At 44.4% G+C, this 18,262-nt stretch overlaps 3 protein-coding genes across 3 annotated transcripts in view; 1 reads left to right on the top strand and 2 right to left on the bottom strand.

Moving 5' to 3' along the window:
- lcp2a (lymphocyte cytosolic protein 2a) overlaps window positions 1–6,329 on the bottom strand; it is an 11,613-nt gene extending 5,284 nt beyond the window's left edge. The window contains exons 1-12 of the mRNA XM_069145734.1: window positions 6,175–6,329; window positions 5,833–6,093; window positions 4,693–4,755; window positions 4,528–4,574; window positions 4,249–4,314; window positions 3,817–3,842; window positions 3,055–3,095; window positions 2,555–2,744; window positions 1,906–1,991; window positions 1,687–1,750; window positions 1,056–1,133; window positions 664–689 (exon numbers count right to left, since the gene is read on the bottom strand). Coding sequence (XP_069001835.1) covers window positions 664–689; window positions 1,056–1,133; window positions 1,687–1,750; window positions 1,906–1,991; window positions 2,555–2,744; window positions 3,055–3,095; window positions 3,817–3,842; window positions 4,249–4,314; window positions 4,528–4,574; window positions 4,693–4,755; window positions 5,833–5,910 — 765 coding nt within the window. The 5' untranslated portion in view covers window positions 5,911–6,093; window positions 6,175–6,329. The remainder of the gene's footprint in view (window positions 1–663; window positions 690–1,055; window positions 1,134–1,686; window positions 1,751–1,905; window positions 1,992–2,554; window positions 2,745–3,054; window positions 3,096–3,816; window positions 3,843–4,248; window positions 4,315–4,527; window positions 4,575–4,692; window positions 4,756–5,832; window positions 6,094–6,174) is intronic.
- Window positions 6,330–8,329: 2,000 nt separating this feature from the next.
- Window positions 8,330–11,300, bottom strand: zmat2 (zinc finger, matrin-type 2). Its single transcript, XM_069145732.1, has 6 exons — window positions 11,206–11,300; window positions 10,388–10,487; window positions 10,125–10,248; window positions 9,930–10,003; window positions 9,176–9,321; window positions 8,330–9,068 (listed from the first exon to the last, which is right to left on the bottom strand). The coding sequence occupies exons 1-6, from the start codon at window positions 11,221–11,223 to the stop codon at window positions 8,925–8,927; spliced, it is 606 nt and encodes a 201-aa protein (XP_069001833.1). The 5' UTR covers window positions 11,224–11,300; the 3' UTR covers window positions 8,330–8,924.
- A 646-nt stretch (window positions 11,301–11,946) lies between these two features.
- Window positions 11,947–18,262, top strand: slbp2 (stem-loop binding protein 2). The gene is made up of 9 exons (XM_069145730.1): window positions 11,947–11,999; window positions 13,434–13,592; window positions 14,214–14,294; window positions 14,511–14,588; window positions 14,730–14,873; window positions 15,723–15,893; window positions 16,975–17,128; window positions 17,423–17,540; window positions 18,198–18,262. The coding sequence occupies exons 1-9, from the start codon at window positions 11,947–11,949 to the stop codon at window positions 18,260–18,262; spliced, it is 1,023 nt and encodes a 340-aa protein (XP_069001831.1).

Below are 18,262 nucleotides of genomic sequence, written 5' to 3'. Positions count from 1 at the left end.
CCCCTTTTTGTTTTAAATTTTCTGTTACTCACAATTAGTCAACCAGTAGATGACAAAAACAAAGAGTTGTTTAAAAATATTAGTTTTTTTGTGGGAACCTTTTCCAGAAATTAAACAAAGAGTTTCAAATTTAAAATAAATAGAATCATAAGTAATCACGTCGTAGAATAATAATCAAACTGCACAGCAGAGAAAAAGCTGAAAATATTTTAATTCTCATCTGTTTCTTTTTTTTTCTGAAGTGACAAAAGTTACAAAAAACTTCCTGAGTCATAAAAGTGAAGTATCTTTCCAGAACAGACGGTCTGTGACTAATATAGAACAAAGGCTCCATCCGCCTTCAAAATAAGAGCTTTACATGCTTTTTAAATCACATTCATTCAACACTAAAACAAAGTTCAGTCTCTTCCAGCTCTTTTACAGGAAGTGTGAATATAAACTAATGATATTTAACACATACTGTTTAATTAGACTGACGATTAGTCGGCTTATTAACATGATGAGATCCGTGAAGTTAATCACCGTGTGGTTAAATAAAGTTTAGTTCAGGAAATATTAGCCTTTCTGTTGTTGTTGTTGTTGTTGTTGTTGTTGTATACAGTTTATTTTCAAAAGAAATCAAACTAAGTGTGTTAAATAAAGTTTGATTCAGAGGAAACTCACCCTGTTCACTGTGTTGCGTGGAGGTCCTGTGAAGAAGAGAAACAAAATCAGCTTCATTATAACATTGATACCAGTCACATGTTTGTGTGTTTGTTTATTACATTATTGTTGTTTGTTTTTAGGGAAGTCGGTAGCTGCTGCCCTCAAAAATTATGAAGAAAACAGATACTGAAGTCGGAGAAATATTAGAGAAGTAAAAAGATAAACGTGAGTAAAGAAATATAATTAAAATTGTAAAAATTCTCTGTGTTTTCCTCCTTTGTTTTAATGCAGTTACACAATGACCCACTAGGTGGGGCTAATTTTGAAAAATGACAAACACAAAGTGGAGGGTTGCTGTAGAGATCAATAGTTTAAAAAAAAAAAAAGATGGAAACCAGGCTGTGGTTTACCTCTGACGGGGGACAGATTGGATCGGGAATCTCTGCCTGGTTTGTTGCCACGAAAGATCTGCGGCGGCCCGGGAGGAACTGAACACCAACACACCAGACATCAGGTTCACATCACCTCAACAGGCTGCCACATGTTCACTAAATGACTGAGGAAGTCTTTAGAAGATTGATTGATAAAATAAATTATTTTAAGTTTCACGCTGAAATAACAGCAGCACAATTGTGTGAGCACTTCCTGTCTGCAGTGCATCATGGGAGTTCAGACAAACATCATTGATCTCTGTGATACTGAAGGAAACTTAAAATCAGACAGATTCTCAGGCAGCTTCTGAACTGTCTTCTTCTCTGGCTTCTGGATGGATTTCTGGAGGTTTGTTCTGGATGCACGTCAGAAATGATGACATCATCAGGAAGAGAAAGTCACACTGGACCAGAACACGCGTGTTTCATGAGTTCTGACCCGGAGAAGGAGGACGGTTTCTGTCTTGTTGAAAGTCTGTCACAGAACGAGGAGTTAAATCTCCGGAGCACCGTGAAGATTTCACCTCCACCTCCTGCGATGCTCATCTGTCTGACTGACCACATCTATTTGTGTTGTCACGGCAACGCCTCACAGCAGGTGGTTACTCACGTTTCCCTGATGGTCTTCCACCACGGTGGGGGGACGGGTCTCTTCTGGAGGGCGACTCTCCAGGCTGAAAAAAGTGAAAAAACTAAAACATTTGACATTTTAAAATATTTTTATAATAAAGTCTATTTTACTGTAATTTGAACCTTGTGGCGCCCTCTGTTGTTTGTTTAGGGGGGTTTCCACACCTGAACATCCACCTCTATTAAAGATAAAACTCACCATCCGGGCTGACGGAGCTGACAGGGTGGAGACGGGTGGGCGGGGACACACAGCAGGGGGCGGGCCTCTGGACGACAGGTGGCTGTCTGAACACAGACACACAGTCAAGGTTTTTTTTACATCTTTTCTATTTCATATATTTTATCCAATTTAATTCATTTTATTTTTACGTATGTTAAATCTAAAACACAAACATATTCGTGTTTTTCGGCTTTGTGTGTTTTCTCCGCATTTTAAACTTTAGAGAATGTCTTTCTGTCCAACCTGGTGTCGCGGAGAAGCGTGTAATACACCTGCCCGTCCACTAGGAGGAAGCGTTGCAACGTAGCGTCTTTACCTGACGAGACAGCTCAGTGTTACAAGAAAACTAAACCAGGTGGAAACCCACGTGGTTAAAAGACGACGTCGCCTCCCGAACTCGAACGGTTTACGTCTCCGGCGTCCTTTGTGCCTCATTTTATGTCCTCAGTCAAAGTTCAATTGTCACATGACCCGCGTCTGTTTACGTTCGTGTTTTTAGTACTTCTAAACGATGCTAGGAGCTCCTGAGTGGCCGGGCAGATGTTTTACGTGATACCGGGCTGTTCTTTCTGCGGTTTATTTGAAACATTAATAATAATTTATCGTCCACGTTGACGGACGAAGGTACCGATGTAGTCGCCGTCCCCGATGGGCAGCGTGGGACACAGTTGAGGGAGGTACTCCGGAGGTTCGGAGGGAGGCGGCTCGTAATCGTTGGCCCCGTCCAGGTCCTCGTTCGGGGACTCGTAGTCGCCGCCGCTGCCGTCATCGTCCACGCTGTACGGACTCTCGTAGTCATCGTCGAAGTCTTCATCGTCCTGACAACGGAAAACGGAAAACAGAAAAACACATTTGTTCTGAAACTTGATTTATGTTCCGTTTCAGTCTGAAGACAAAAAGGTTTCGAAAGTAGAAGATGTAAAATATAAATACAAATAAATGATCATTTATTTATTAATTATGCACTTATGTATTCATTTATTAGGTCAAATTAGGATTTATTATTAATTACACAATATTATTGTGTTTATGTTGGAAAATGTGACTCGTGCTGGACGTTTATTTCCACACTGATAATCAATAAATAAATAAGACAGAAACAGAAGAATAAAAACAGGTCAGACTCACGAACTCGTCTTCGCCCCATCCCTGAACCTCGGCGCTCGTATCTGCAGACATCAACATGTTAGCAGCTCAAATGTCAACGTATGCACAATTCACACATACGTTTATTTAATGTGCTTATTTAGATAGAAGATCAGCTTTAACTTAAAAGTCATGATGGGAAATTCAAACCAGAGTAGAAGATAATAAAATCCAGTGATGATACTCGATGTTTGTTTGGATCCATAAAATATCGTATGTGGAGTATTTAAATTTATATTTGTGTTTCCATTTTAATACCAACATGTCTTATCTGCCGTTTTTACTATCATATTATTAATAACATTAATACTGATTGAGTGCCTGTATAAAGTTACACCGTTGGTCGGCTAAAGACAGTGACTTCCTGTATCTGTTTCAAATTAAAAGCTTTCATTTCAAATTAAAAGCCACCGAGCGTTGAAGTATTTTAGTGAAATATTTTCCTCCTGTTAAAACCACTTTGTAACTTTGTTTTGAAAAGTCCTGCATTATTAAACTCGACTTAAAATTTGGTCGCAGGTTGTGAAAATCAAATTATTTTTAACTTTTGTTACGAATGTTAAAATGGATTTAATAAGAGATTCAAAAGTCTATTTAGATTTTATTAAATGCTCTTGAACTCCCTTCAGGACAGCAGGGTGAATAAATGTATAGTGAAGTATATGATACAGTATAATGTGAATTTAAGGAATATAACATAATATAACATCACAGTAAAACCTGGAAGAAGAAATAAATTCCTACCTGGTTCGTGATATTTGGGCGTCGACCTGTGATGGAGAGAACCACACAGAGGAAGGTTTGAGAAACTCGATCTGAAACTTCTTCACCGAATCATAAATAAGACTTTTATCACCATACAGAATAAAATGTAAAAAAAAATGTACCCAAAGAACAACAGAAACCAAACAATAAAGCCAACAGTCACTTTATTTTATGTTTGACATTTATTATACGAGTTTTGAGAGAAAACTCTTTGTAGCAAAAAAACTAAAACTTCTGTCTGCTGGAGAAAAGAAAAAATATCCAACAAAAAAGATTAAAAGTTTAATAATTATTCATAAATTTGAAGAATAATGATTTCTTGCTCTGCGGTGCTGCAGCTTTTTAACGTTTTACAAACACATTGCTGAGTTTGCTGCCGTTGAAAACAGTTTGTCGGGAAGGTGAACGTACTTTTTACTAAACAAGCCTCTTCTCTCCTCCTTCTTGCTGATTTCGCAGCTGATCTTGGAAATCAACCTGCAGAGACGTAAACACACGTTCAAATGGATGAAAACACTCCTGCGTCCACTTACTTTTGAACCCCTGAAATTTGAAAACGATGTGCTAAAACACTTCCTGTGTTCATGTAAATCTGCTTTTTAATTCGCTGCTAAACTCGTTCTACGAGCAGCGCTGAATGAAATGTTGTGGCTGCAGTACCGCGCTGCAGCAGCAGGGGGCAGTACTCACGGAGCATGCAGTTTGGGGAATCTCTGGAGGTCATTATCACTCAGATTCTGAAAAACAAACCCAATGTGACGACATCGTAACATCCAGAGCTTCCACCTTTCCATCCAACAGGATTTCACCGATGAGTTTGAAATCGTAATGTTTTGATTTTGTTCGTGAACTCACCACGAATCTGGAGCCGCTGATGGAGTTCTTCAACACGACTTTATCGCAGCCGGAGAGACTCATCTGAGAAGGAAAAGCAGTTCGACGCGAGTCCTGATTTACTTCACTGCACTTTGTTAATATACAAACATTTACTACTGCCGAGCAAAAACGGGATGTTCTTCTTAATATTCATGATTATTTGTCTCACATAGTAAACAAACACGGACTTCATCAGTTTCTATGCAGATGACACACCGTTGTTTGAATTTGGTTCTTTAACCGAAGCTGATTATAGTCATAGTCATATAGTACATCGAGGGACGTTCAACACTTGAAGCTTCCAGCTATCATAAGCTCACATTACCCAGCAACCTCAGCTAGTTAGCTAAACCGTCAGTAACCAGGATATTCCTCTGTGACATTTAGGAACAATGTCAAGGATTTGTTGAGGTGAGACTGCTAACATTCACCCTACCACCGAGTCGACCACGTTAGCTTGGCTGTCGAGAACAACATTAGGTTTCTGCAGGATGAAGAGGAGCCAACCGAAGGAAGTGACCATATTTGGACGAGCTGGGGGAGGAGCCAGCGGTGGATCTGACCGATCTGATCGGAAACCTGACGATACTACGTCCCGCCCACCGCTAGCTGTAACCTGACTGCACCACAGGCCTGTCAATCAAACAGACACGCCCCCAAAAACAGGTCTTCTTGAATCTTCTTTTCTAATGAATGAGGGATTATTTTCAGATGGACCTCCAGAAAACTAATAAGAAGGAGTGACTTTAGCTAACAACACCGAGATAACTGATGGACACATTTTATTCACTTTGGATTTGATGAGAGAAGTTGAATGGGAGTCTATGGAGCCGGAGGCTTTTTGGAGCCGACCTCTAGTGGCACTCGCTGGTATTGCAGCTGAAGACACTTCTGAAGGCCTTCGTGACCACAGAGGTCACGGTGACGGGTCGGCAGTCTGTAAGTTCTGCAGGCTTTATTTTGATGATGATTGTTACGTTGTCTAAACGCCGTGACGCCTGACGACCGGCTGAAACACGCCGACAGAACGCAGACTAACCCAGAAACCCACCAGGAACCCGAACAAACACGAAGGCCGACGACAGATTGAAGGTGTGACGGTACGGACGGAGGCCTCACCGTTTTCAGGTAGTCGGCCAGCTGCTGCGGGCTCCACCCCATCACCTCCGACCGGGGAGGCACTCGGTCTGAGCTCATCCTGCGACTTCCTCACTCGGTCGATGTCAAACCCAACTCTTGGTTTCTGTTCTACGTAGACGCGACCAACATCTGAGAAAAGGACGATCAGCTGCAGACTCTTTCAGGGTTTTATTCTCCGTCTTGGCACCTCCTTCTTCCTCCGCTCGACTCTCGACGGCCTCGTTGCCCCACCGCTCCTTCCTGCGAAATGTACAAAAACCAAACTTCTCCGAAAGACGAACGAAGTGCCGACTGTCTTCAGCTTTTACTTCCTCAAATCACCTTGAAACTGAGCGAGGGTCTTTGTGACTGAAGAAAGTTGAACGCAGCGGGCAGAGATGTCACCCAGGACCCAAAATGGCTTCCTCCTTACTCGTTCTCACACTTTTTTATTTTTACTCCTTCAATGTGTCTATCTGTTTTCCCTCCCTCGGTCTCTGAGGAAATGACTGTGCAGTGGGGTGGGGGGTGGGGGGGGGGGGTGGAGGCCTTGAATGTCTTCACCCCCCCCCCCCCCCCCCCCCATGCCTGACCGCAGAGCGGAACAGCCGCTGCAGCTGCACCCACTCACTGCAAACAGGAAGACGCAGACTCTGGATCAGTCTGAGAGCTCAGTCGCAGCGCCGACGCAGCATTCAGCGCTGATCTCACGTCAGTTCATCATCAAACTTGTTTTACTGCACGACATTTATTGGACAAATGAACAGAACTTGCAACCAACCATCAACCATCAGTGATGTCATCGTTGGTTTGTGAACGTTATGAATCCTCCAGTTCAGATTCTGTCCGTCACCATCTTTAATAGTTCAAAGCGGTTTGGAGAAGGAAGTGACCATATTTGGACGAGCTGGGGGAGGAGCCAGCGGTGGATCTGACCGATCTGATCGGAAACCTGACGATACTACGTCCCGCCCACCGATAGCTGTAACCTGACTGCACCACAGGCCTGTCAATCAAACAGACACGCCCCCAAAAACAGGTCTTCTTGAATCTTCTTTTCTAATGAATGAGGGATTATTTTCAGATGGACCTCCAGAAAACTAAGAAGAAGGAGTGACTTTAGCTAACAACACCGAGATAACTGATGGACACATTTTATTCACTTTGGATTTGATGAGAGAAGTTGAATGGGAGTCTATGGAGCCGGAGGCTTTTTGGAGCCGACCTCTAGTGGCACTCGCTGGTATTGCAGCTGAAGACACTTCTGGATCAGAACCATTTTACAGACCTGAAGCTACGAACACTTTTATATCCAGTCTGTGGATAAAACACAGAACTCATCCAAAGTTTCTGCTGTGAAGATGTTCTATAAGAATAATTCTTTTGAACAGTTTCTAAGTAGCCTCTATATTTATTTACATTTTGTCAGTTTGGTGCTGTTAAAAGCAGCTGAATTATCTCCCAGCAGCTCCTGGCTGCAGTGCATCATGGGTATTCAGACAGTCATCATCGGTTACTGTGATACTGAAGGAAATCTAAAAACAGATTCTCAGGCAGTTTCTGAACTGCTGTCTGAGTGGAGTTTATTAGTTTATTGTGGATATAAATCTGAAGTCCTGAATGAGTCGAACATTTTCATTTAACACTTCACGGCTCTTCAGGTTTCTTTTTAAAAGCATTGCTGGAAAACTTTTGTCTGCTTCCTCCTCTGTTGGCTATGACGCTGCTTCTGGGAGAGAGGTGCATTCTGGGAGCACAGATGCAGAAGAAGCAGGTGATGGTGACAGTCTGAAGATGCAAATCAGAAGCATCCTGCCTCTGAAAGTTTCACCTTCATCCTGTTAAACGCTTTCATTAGTGAAGAAGAAGAATGTTCAACTTGTTATGCGGTCTTTCATTTCATTTCCTTTTTTTATTTTATTTTTTTGTTTAATTTCCAGCTTTATAAAAAACAGAAATATTTAAGAATGAATCAAACATCCGCCGGTTGTCTTACTAAGGAGAGGAAACGAACCCAACTTCCTTATTCCTGTCGATCAAACTGGTTTCAGAGAACAAAAAATGAACTTCTCTCAACATCAGACGAAGGAAAATCCCCGAAACCGTCTTGAACGTCTTCCTGACACGAAGCAAATTAGTTTTACGTCTCTAAAATAATTTAGCGCTTTTCCGTCCCTCCAGGATTTCACTTTTTACATTTGATGTGATTGTGATCATGAATGTTTTTGAGGATAGTTTTCCAAGAAATGGTGTAATTTTTAGTTTTTTTTACCACCTCCCTGCTGAAGAGAAACATGTGGTGACTTCCAGTGAAAATAATCTGCTGAAATATTCGACTTGAAATGTGTTTTTCTTTCTGCGTTGAACTTGAAAAGTGTCCACAATTGTTGTATCTTTACAGAAAAGACCGTCTGTGACTGGAATATAGAATAAAAAGGTCCCTGAAGGTATCATGTTTTATGTGGTGCGTTCACTGACACATGGCAGACAACAACGATTAGAAATAAAAATAAAAAAACTGTTTATTATAATCTGGATTTCTCAGCATGCCTTTTCCTGATACATCATCCAACATGAAACTGACTTCTGCGGCTCTTCGCACGTTTCCTACGCCAGACCTCCAAAATAAAAGATTCAGGTCCAGTTTGCTGTAATAAAATCTTCCAGTTCTGCTTTATTTTGAAGGGGAAAAAGTTCAAACATCCTCTAAAAGTCTCTGAAGTTTCAAACAAACAAAAACAAAACAAGAAAGACATTTTCTAATTTTACGTGGGACCTTGAACGCGTCCATGTCGGACTCTTAAGAGGAAACTTCAGCCGTTTGTTTTTTTGGTCTCGTTCCTTCACCGTCGACAGGAAACCGTCTTCCCGTCTGACCTTTGACCTGCTGCGTTCACGGCTCGCAGGATTTCTAACACAGAGTAACGTTCATGTTGTCGGTGACAGGAAGGATAAAACTACCAAAATAAGAGCCTGGCTGTGGATACCAAAGTAAAAGTCTGAACCAGGACTCCTCCTGGTCTGCAGCTGCACCTGACGGAGGCGGGCGGAGACCAGCTTCCTGTGTGGAGGTCGAGTGACACCGCGGAGCGTCAGTGACTCTTCTTGGACGAGCCGAAGCCGGAGAACCCCATCACCGCCGCCATCTCGTCGTCCTCCTCGAAATCCACGTCCTCCTCCGCCCGCCGCTTCCTCTCCTTCAGCTTCTCCTTCTTGTAGGCCTTCGCCTTCTCCTCCTGACAACGACAGCAACGCGGTCACACGAGCAACACCGACCAATCGGCTTCACAGTGTCCGAGCAGCAGGGGGCGTGGCCTCCCTCTCTCCCTCCCTCCCTCCTCACCTCCTCCCGCAGCTCCTTCATGCGCTCCTCGAAGTCGTACTCCTTCTGCTTCTCCTCCATCTTTTTCTTGTTCACCTCAAAGCGCTTCTTCACCTGATCGAGGGATGAGCGCTCGACCCGCATCGACATGCCCAGATTCCTCTGGTCTGTTCCCAGACACACAAACAAACAACAGGTAAACAAACACATAAACAAACAACAGGTAAACAAACACACAAACAAACAACAGGTAAACAAACAACAGGTAAACAAACACACAAACAAACAACATGTAAACAAACACACAAACAAACAACATGTAAACAAACACACAAACAAACAACAGGTAAACAAACACATAAACAAAACAGGTAAACAAACACACAAACAAACAACAGGTAAACAAACACAAACAAACAACATGTAAACAAACACACAAACAAACAAACAACAGATAAACAAACACACAAAAGGTAAACACACAAACACACAACAGGTAAACAAACACACAAAAGGTAAACAAACACACAAACAAACAAACAACAGGTAAACAGACAGCTTCCTGTTTACAAACTTTTTGGACAGTATTGTTAATATTTTGGTGCTTCGAGCTTCGTTTAGCTTTGTTTTGTTGACGTTATTGTGATGTTTACAGTTCGTTTCAAAATCTGACTTCGGGGGTTTATTTATATTATCGTCATGACGACGGTGACGCTCGTTTTGAGATGTGTTTGTTTATCGATTATTTATCTAATCGTCTCAGACGTGAACTCACGTTTCTTTCCGTTGATGTGATCCAGGAAGTTGATGGAGTCTTTCACCACACAGTCGCAGACGTTACAGTAATAACTGCAAGAGAAGAAGAAACCAGAGCAAGACGACGAGAGGTCAAAGGTCAAAACGTCTGTCTTTTTTTGTTCATTTCTCTAAATCATTCAGAGGAAGTGAGTTTCACAGTAAAACGTCCTACCCGCCCATCTCGGCCTGAGGAGTGGTTTTGGTGATGACGATGGTCTTCCCCAGTTTGGACTCCAGATCCACTTTGTAGTCTCGGTGTCGCAGGAGGTCCCGCTTGACCGGCGGAGCGATTTTCCCTGAAAGAGTCGAGGATTAAAGACGATGAAGGAAATAAACGGGAAGTTTTAAATCATCAATTAAACAAACTGACTCCGTAAATAAAAGACAAACAGACTAAAATGAAGGAAGGAGTGAAACCACGGTGGACCTCCTCACCATCTCGCCTCTCGCGGTCCCTCTCCTCCGCCAGACGTTTCTGAGCGAGGTTCTCGTACTCGTCTTTGTCCCATTTCCGACGGAAGTCGTTCTTACTGGACTGTAAGAGAAGACGGAGACGCCTCAGAGACACGTCGACAGACACACTTCCTGCTTGTGTGTTTAACATGAAGCTGATCAGCTGGAAGTATTGATCGGTCGTCAATGAGTTTAACAGTCCAAGTTTAACAGGAAGATATTTCTCGAGCTCAAATCAGTTCTTTAATTGTGCTGCATCGTGTTTTCACCGTCTCACACATCCTGTCATGATGTTTACAACTTTACAAAATAATATTATATTGGTTTTATTTTATGAAAAAAAGCAGTAAATCGTTAAAATTTGAAAACATCGGTTATTAAATTATTTTGTCGTTGTTTGGTCGAAATGATCGATGATCAAAACAGCTGCTGTTTTATTTTCTGCTTTTAATCTGAAAGGCCGGAAGTCTTACTGTTGTTGCTGGTCCAGGGCTAACAGGCGAACAGGCTAACAGTTAGCAGTGTTATTCTGCTCCCGCGCAGCAGCAGACAAACACAAACTCACTGATATCAAACGGAAGTTTAATCAGACCGTTAAAACCCGTTAAAATCAGCTCTGAATGTGAAATCCAACCGGAAGTGTTCACATTGTTATTAGCTGGCAGGCTAGCTGTCGTTAGCGGCTAGCTGCTACCGGATCCGTTAGCGGCTCTGATCAAACGCGCAGCGGGAATAAAACCTTCCGGACATCAGCGTCGTTTCAGATCATCAACAAAACAAAAACAACCTGAGCAACTCACCCCGCTGCCCGACGCCATCTCGTTCACTCGGTGACCGGAAACGGCTGCCGCAGCCTGAGCGTCCGGTTTTAGAGCTGAGCGGTGAACAGCGCCCCCTGAAGGACACGACGTGTAACAACATGTAGAAACAGATTCACGAGAACAACCATGAAACCAATGACACAGACAAGAAGTTCGTTTATTGTCATTTGCCCACAAACAGGAACACAGCTGAACTATTAGTGTTGTCATCAGACCACAAGATAATAAAACACGTTCAAAAAAAATACAAAAAAGTGACAGAAACACGCTTATTAAAATAAGAAATGACAGATAAAACTCATAAATGGTCACAACTCACAAAATAAATAAAAGATAAAGAGTGATAAACATTTTCTTCAGGCTGTTCTTCATCAAAGCATTGTGTGTGTTGATGTTATTTTTGAAAGAAAGTGCAGATTGAATTTGATCAGGAAGCTGTTTCAGTTTGGAAATATTGGCAAATGTTTTAGAAATATAAAATAATTCATTCACATTTCATAAATTAAAGTAATTGAGCATCTGAAGATTAAACGGTTATAAAGATGTGTCATGTGATTCCCACGTCACCTGCCCACCTCTCGGACCGGAAGCGGCTCAGGTGAGGGAGGCAGCCGCCGCAGGCCCCTCCCCCCTGCAGGTGCAGCTCATTAAAAAAGCTGTGAAAGCGGAAAGATGGAGTCTGTCTGTCTGAAGTGAAGGCGCCAAACTCAAAGTGCAGAAATGTCACGGAGCGGAGTGGAAACGGCAACGCAGAGCCCGCTGCTCTCCTCCAGGTCTGTAAGAACCAGAACCAGAACCGAGTCCGCCGAGAGGCAGGCTTCGGCTGGACTCTCCAAACCGGGACAGTCCAGTTAAATGCTCACCTGCAGCTGATCAGAGGAAGCGGACCAATCAGAGTTTAGATCCCCGCAGCTGGGAAAGTAGTTCTGATTTAAACTTTCATAATATTTAAATTGTTTTTTTTTTTTTTTAGCGTTAACCGTTTGGTGTTTAAATTACTTGAACCTTTTCCTGTGTTTTGTTTTCCATTGAAATGAACAATGTAACTTTGGCCTTAATGCTGCTGAGTTATTCTGCAGTTTTACATTAAAATCCCGTTTATTTTTTTAGCCTACATTTGTTGACGTTCTGGGAACTTAACTTGGCCGATTTCTCTACCAGAAGCTCCTGTTTGAAATGTAGTCATGACCGTGCTGACAACTATCACTGGACACCAGGTTCTGAAAGAAATCTAAAAACGGGAAGATTCTCGGCAGGTTCTGCGGTTATAAGGAGGAACTTGTTCTTGGACGAGTTCTAAGCAGATTTATGGACGTTTATTAGAGTTTTTGATTTCCTCACAAAGTGGAAGTCACACTACATCTAAAAATGTGTTTTTAAGCAAATGGACTGTTTTCTTGTTCAAGTTCAAACCTCTGAGGACAGACTGACGTGTCGTCACTGTCAAACTTCCTAACGGAACAAACAGCCCAAAATCTAAAAGCCGACTCAGTTAAATGAAAATATTAAGCAGCCTCGGCGTCACCGGCCTCCAATCAACCAGCAGCAGGGTTGACATCAGCGACTGATGGGAAGTATTTGGTTTCCAGTCAAGACTACTTGGTGTATATGTACATTGAGTATTTACATTTGTGCTTTTCCACATTGGAGAATTATTTTACTACAACTTACTTTTAAAGGACTCTTTAATACACAAACAGAATTACTTTGTCTCTTTGTAGTTTTGCGTCTCTGAAGCTTCTTTCACACGATGGGATGTTTGGGCCGTCTGAGCTGCAAGTTAACAGTCACGAGGGAAATGTGGTGAAATCAGTGGTTCTCGGTCTAAACTTGAGGTCTTTCAGTGTGATGCTGCTACGAGATATGACAATGAACCGACCAATCAGAATACAGCATGAAATGATGCAGTTTACACGGACGTTTCCTGAAAGACATCTTTTAAATAAAGTTAAAAAAAAATTATACACAAATCAAAATGATGAAGGTGAAAGTAAAAATAAAATTAGGAAAGAATAACAGCTTTATTTTTTAGATAGGTAGATGAATTCATGAATTCAGGTATAAATTATTTTTTTTTCTTTTGCAGACATCAGCATGAACAATAGGAAATAAAATGTGAAAATGACTGCATGTTTTTTACGGATTGAATGACTTGCATTCATTAAAACAGACGATCTGATGTCGATGCTTTTTCTTTTTTTTTTCAGCTTCTGTTTCAGCCCGTTGTCGTGCGTTTGTGTGAAGAGCTGGTCGACCGCCATGTGGAGCAGCCTGCCGGACCCGCTGCTGGCCGCCACCTCCGGATGCTCCACCCCCGAGCCATGGCTCCTCCCCGGCTGCAGTTCAGTTTACGACAGCTTGGTCAGGTTGGAAACACACCTGCGTTACTTTTCTCATGTCCCCTACAGGCAGAGACAGGAACTACAGGAACACTGTCCCCTACAGGCAGAGACAGGAACTACAGGAACACTGTCCCCTACAGGCAGAGACAGGAACTACAGGAACACTGTCCCCTACAGGCAGAGACAGGAACTACAGGAACACTGTCCCCTACAGGCAGAGACAGGAACTACTAAAAGCCTCCATAAATATGAGCAAACAATCTCTTTTTAAAAGAAGAAACATCTCAGTTGGAGGTCTTTCCAGTATCAAACAATCGTACACCTGACTTGGTTCGAATCCGGTCCTGGGCCTTTCTGTGGGGAGTTTGCATGTTCTCCCTGTGCTTGCGTGGGTTCTCTCCGGGTTCTCCGGCTTCCTCCCATCATCCAAAAACATGCACCTCAGGTCAGGTTACCTGGCGCCGCGCTAGTGGCAGCCTGCTGCAGCAGCTCCCCCCTGAGAGCCCCCCTGCTGTAGTGAAGACATTTCCCCTCGGGGATTAATAAAGTGAATAAAATCAAATAAAATCAAATAAAAAAAAAAAAAACTTCCACATCTGCAGAGAAAAGATGTTTTTGCTGATAAGTGTCTTGTTGTCGTCACAGTAACGTGTCTCCGATCCCGTCTCCTCCTGCTGCGATCGGCCTGCAGGGACGAGAGCGAGTCGCCAGCAGCAAACTTCGCAGGTTTTTATTTTAATCCATTATGTTGCACTTTAAATGAAAGAACACTTTGCAGATAGTTTCAAGGCCCAACGTCCCGTAGCGTAACTTGGCCTAAAACCTGGAGACAAAATTATTTCTGCAAAAAAGTATACGAGACAATTTTTCTTTTATATCATAGAATTTCTGGAGCGTGAAGAGGATTTTGCTGCGAACACCCTTGTTGTTTTCTTCCTGCAGGCCGTCCATCCTGGAGCGCTGCATCCTCAAAGTGTCCACCAGCAGTGTGGCGGTGGGGACGGACGACGTGGACAAGAGGTCGGTACAACTTCAAGAAACGGAAACTTTGCACACAGCTAAAAAGAAACATTAATTTTAAATGAATCCGTAACAATAAACAACCCAAGGTTGGAGGAGAGATTCTTCTGAGTTTGCCGTTGACCTCTGTTGTCCCTGCAGATCCCCCCTCGGCCGTTGCTACCCGCGCCTGCCGGACCCGGCCAACACCGAGACCAACGCTGCGGTTCTGAAGAGGCGGCAGAAACAGATCCAGTACGGCAAGAACACCAGCGGCTACCAGAGCTTCCTGCAGCAAGTCCCCAAGTGAGTGAACTCCTTCAGCTGATACTGAGACCTCCGCGTGTTGGCCCCGCCCACACCGACCTGATGACCGACCGACCGACAGGATGACCGACCGACCGACCGACAGGATGACCCACCGACCGACCGACAGGATGACCCACCGACCGACCGACAGGATGACCCACCGACCGACCGACAGGATGACCCACCGACCGACAGGATGACCGACCCACCGACAGGATGACCCACCGACCGACCGACAGGATGACCCACCGACCGACCGACAGGATGACCGACCCACCGACAGGATGACCCACCGACCGACCGACAGGATGACCCACTGACCGACCGACAGGATGACCCACCGACCGACCGACAGGATGACCCACCGACCGACCCACCGACAGGATGACCCACCGACCGACCGACAGGATGACCCACCGACCGACCGACAGGATGACCCACCGACCCACCGACAGGATGACCCACCGACAGGATGACCCACCGACCCACCGACAGGATGACCCACCGACCCACCGACAGGATGACCCACCGACCCACCGACAGGATGACCCACCGACCGACCGACAGGATGACCCACCGACCAATCTGCTTGATCTGCGTTCATTCCTATCTGATGATCGACCGGTGGACTGAATCGCAGACCGACCGACCTAAGAACTTATCTCATGATTAACTGATGAACCCGTTGACTTTAAGACCAATTAACCTGATGACCGACTGACCTTTGAACTAACCAACCAGCTGATCTCTCTCTACCGGACGACTGACATACCGACCAAACGCCAAACCTGTCGGTGATGATACTTTGTCTGACGTACGTTTGCGACTCCGATTTCTCCTCCTCAGACATTTGAGGGATCCTAAGCTCCACCCGTCCACACCCAACAAGTACAGGAAGTACAGCCGGCGCTCCTGGGACATGCAGGTGCGTCTGTGGAGGCGAGCGCTGCACCTGTGGGACCCCCCAACCGGCACCCAGCTGGATGGCGCCGACACACCGGACCCAGTGGAGCAGCTGTAGGTGGAGACCGGAGACTCTTTACGAATGCTTGTTAACGTAGTCGCTTTTGCTGTCGTTTAAGATTTCTGATTTTACTTCTGGATTAACCAATTACACGTTTGGGGTTTTGATAACGTCAAGAAATGTTATTCTGTATATTAATTTCAAATTAACGTCTTCAGGCATCTTGTTTTTCTGAAACTGAGGTTAAATATCTTCGTTATTGTACAGCGGACAGAATATTGTTTTTGTCTGAAGCCTCGAGTTCAGTATTTCGAGTGTCGCCATCTTGTTATTTTGCAGCCAGAAGTGACCATATTTGGACGAGCTGGGGGAGGAAACACTGCCCGTTATACCGGAAACCTGACTGCACCTCAGGCAAACCGGTGGATGTCTCATCCAGGTGGGATGGAGTGCCTAAAACAGGTGTGGCACTGTACCGTGTTGGTGGAGAGGGAGTTGAGCCCGAAGGCGCCGCTTTCGATCTACGCGCCGACCCTCACCGATGGTCACCGGCTCTCGGTCGTGAACTAGATCGCGGCTGAAATGAGTTTCCTCTGTAGGAGGCCGGGCACATCCTTAGAGATCTGATCAGGAGCTCCGACATCAGGAGGGAACTCAGAGTAGAGACGCTACTCCTTCACGTCGAAAGGTTCGGGCATCTGATCAGGATCCTCTTGGGCGCCTCCCACTGGAGGTTTTCTGGGCGCGCCCAACTGGCAGGAGACCCAGAACATCTGGAGGGATTATATCTCCTAGCTGGTCTGAGAACTTCTCGGGATCCTCCAGGATGAGCTGGAAGATGTTGCAGGGGAGGGAAGTCTGGAACAACCTGCTCGATCTGCTGCCACCGCGACCCGATCCGGATACACGGAAGAAAATGAATGGATGGAGAGAACTTGATGCTTTTTTTTTTTTCCAATGGGAGTCTATTGGAGACCCCTAGTGGTCTTCTGTGATATTACACTTTGAGGCTTAATTTTTCAGACCAGGAAGTTGCATCCACTTTTACATGCAGTCTGTGTTGTGGGGCGGGGGGGGGTGAAAGCAGGGGTCAGATGATGAAATTAAATCATCTGATTTCTTTATTTCCTGTAGGCAGAGTCAGCTCGCGAAGATGACCTCTGACCTGTGTGAGGATGGAGGAGACAGGCAGAGAGAGAAGGAGACTCCAGAAGCCTCTAAAGCCTCCTCTGTGTCTCCTCTGTCGGCCGTGGAGCTGCCCGGCGCCTGGACCGTCCCGCTGTCGCTGGTAGGAGCGATCGACAGTCGGCCGAATGATCCGTGATCGACAGATTCAAAGTAACAAAAGTAAAATGCAGAATTAAACTGCAGCAGCGCCCCCTGCTGTGTGGACGCAGGTGTCTACATGTGAAACAAGCTGCGCTTTTATTATTTGTTAAAATATCTTTTTGCCTCGTAAAACTTTAGTTTTTCTACTAGATATATGTAGAACTACAAAAAAAACAGGTTAACTTTTTATTCTAAAACTATGTAATGACTGACTCGAAGTTAATATATTTAACGCTCCCTCTTCCTGTTTCAGCACCTGCAGACGAGCCGCCGGCATTTTCGCACTCCTCCCGGCTTTGGAAGTCAGCTGACCCCCGACGACAGCATGACCGACTGGCTCCACCTCCTGATGGAGGCCGAACACGCCCAAGGTGAGGTCACGTGCCACCGAGCGGGGTTGCAACATGGTCGTATTGCAGTTGCATGCGTGTACAGCTGATTGGCTGTGGCGGTCTGGAGAGGCCACGCCCCCTAATTCATTTAAAATAATCAGGTCTTCCAGGAAGTCGTGAACTTGCGATCACAAAAACGTACCTGCAATTTCTACAAAATAAAAGCACTCATCAGAAGCACTGCTGAAAACAAAGCATACCTTTCAAAATAAAACTAACTTGGTCAACAAAATAGCTTCTCATTTACAATCAGTGAGGCTCTTCATCATCTCCTCATCATCAAAACAAACCAGCTGCTATTTGACAGGGAAAAAAAAAAAAAGCTGAAAAACAGGGATTATGGGAAATGTAGAGCCAGAGTTTAGTTTGGCCCTTCTGGCCTTCCGTAGTAACATGAAAGTCTGTTTTTGAGGTCGATCGGTTTGTGAACGTCTGTTGTTGTTGTTGTTGTTGTTGTCCTCCTCTACTTGTTTTCCCTTTTTTAGAGAATACGTTTTAGCGTTCGATTTCTTCGTTGGACCAAATCAGAGTTAAAGCCGTTGTTTCCTTCTTGTGAAGCTTCACCTTTTTAAACGGACGGTTCTCGACGGGTCTTTAATTTTGAAATCGTGTCCCGGTTGTTTTGTGTCCTTGTAGACTTCGGTTCTGACGACCAGCAGGTTCCGGTGTTCTCCGACCAGCTGCTGTGGAACCCGTACTGA

This window comes from Embiotoca jacksoni, unplaced genomic scaffold (genome assembly GCF_022577435.1).
Source record: "Embiotoca jacksoni isolate LCO1_2020_lvr unplaced genomic scaffold, fEmbJac1.0.p SCAF_13, whole genome shotgun sequence".
Lineage (NCBI taxonomy): Eukaryota > Metazoa > Chordata > Actinopteri > Embiotocidae > Embiotoca > Embiotoca jacksoni.
Note: the sequence above shows the minus strand (reverse complement) of the source record. Positions and strands in the feature narration are given on the sequence as shown.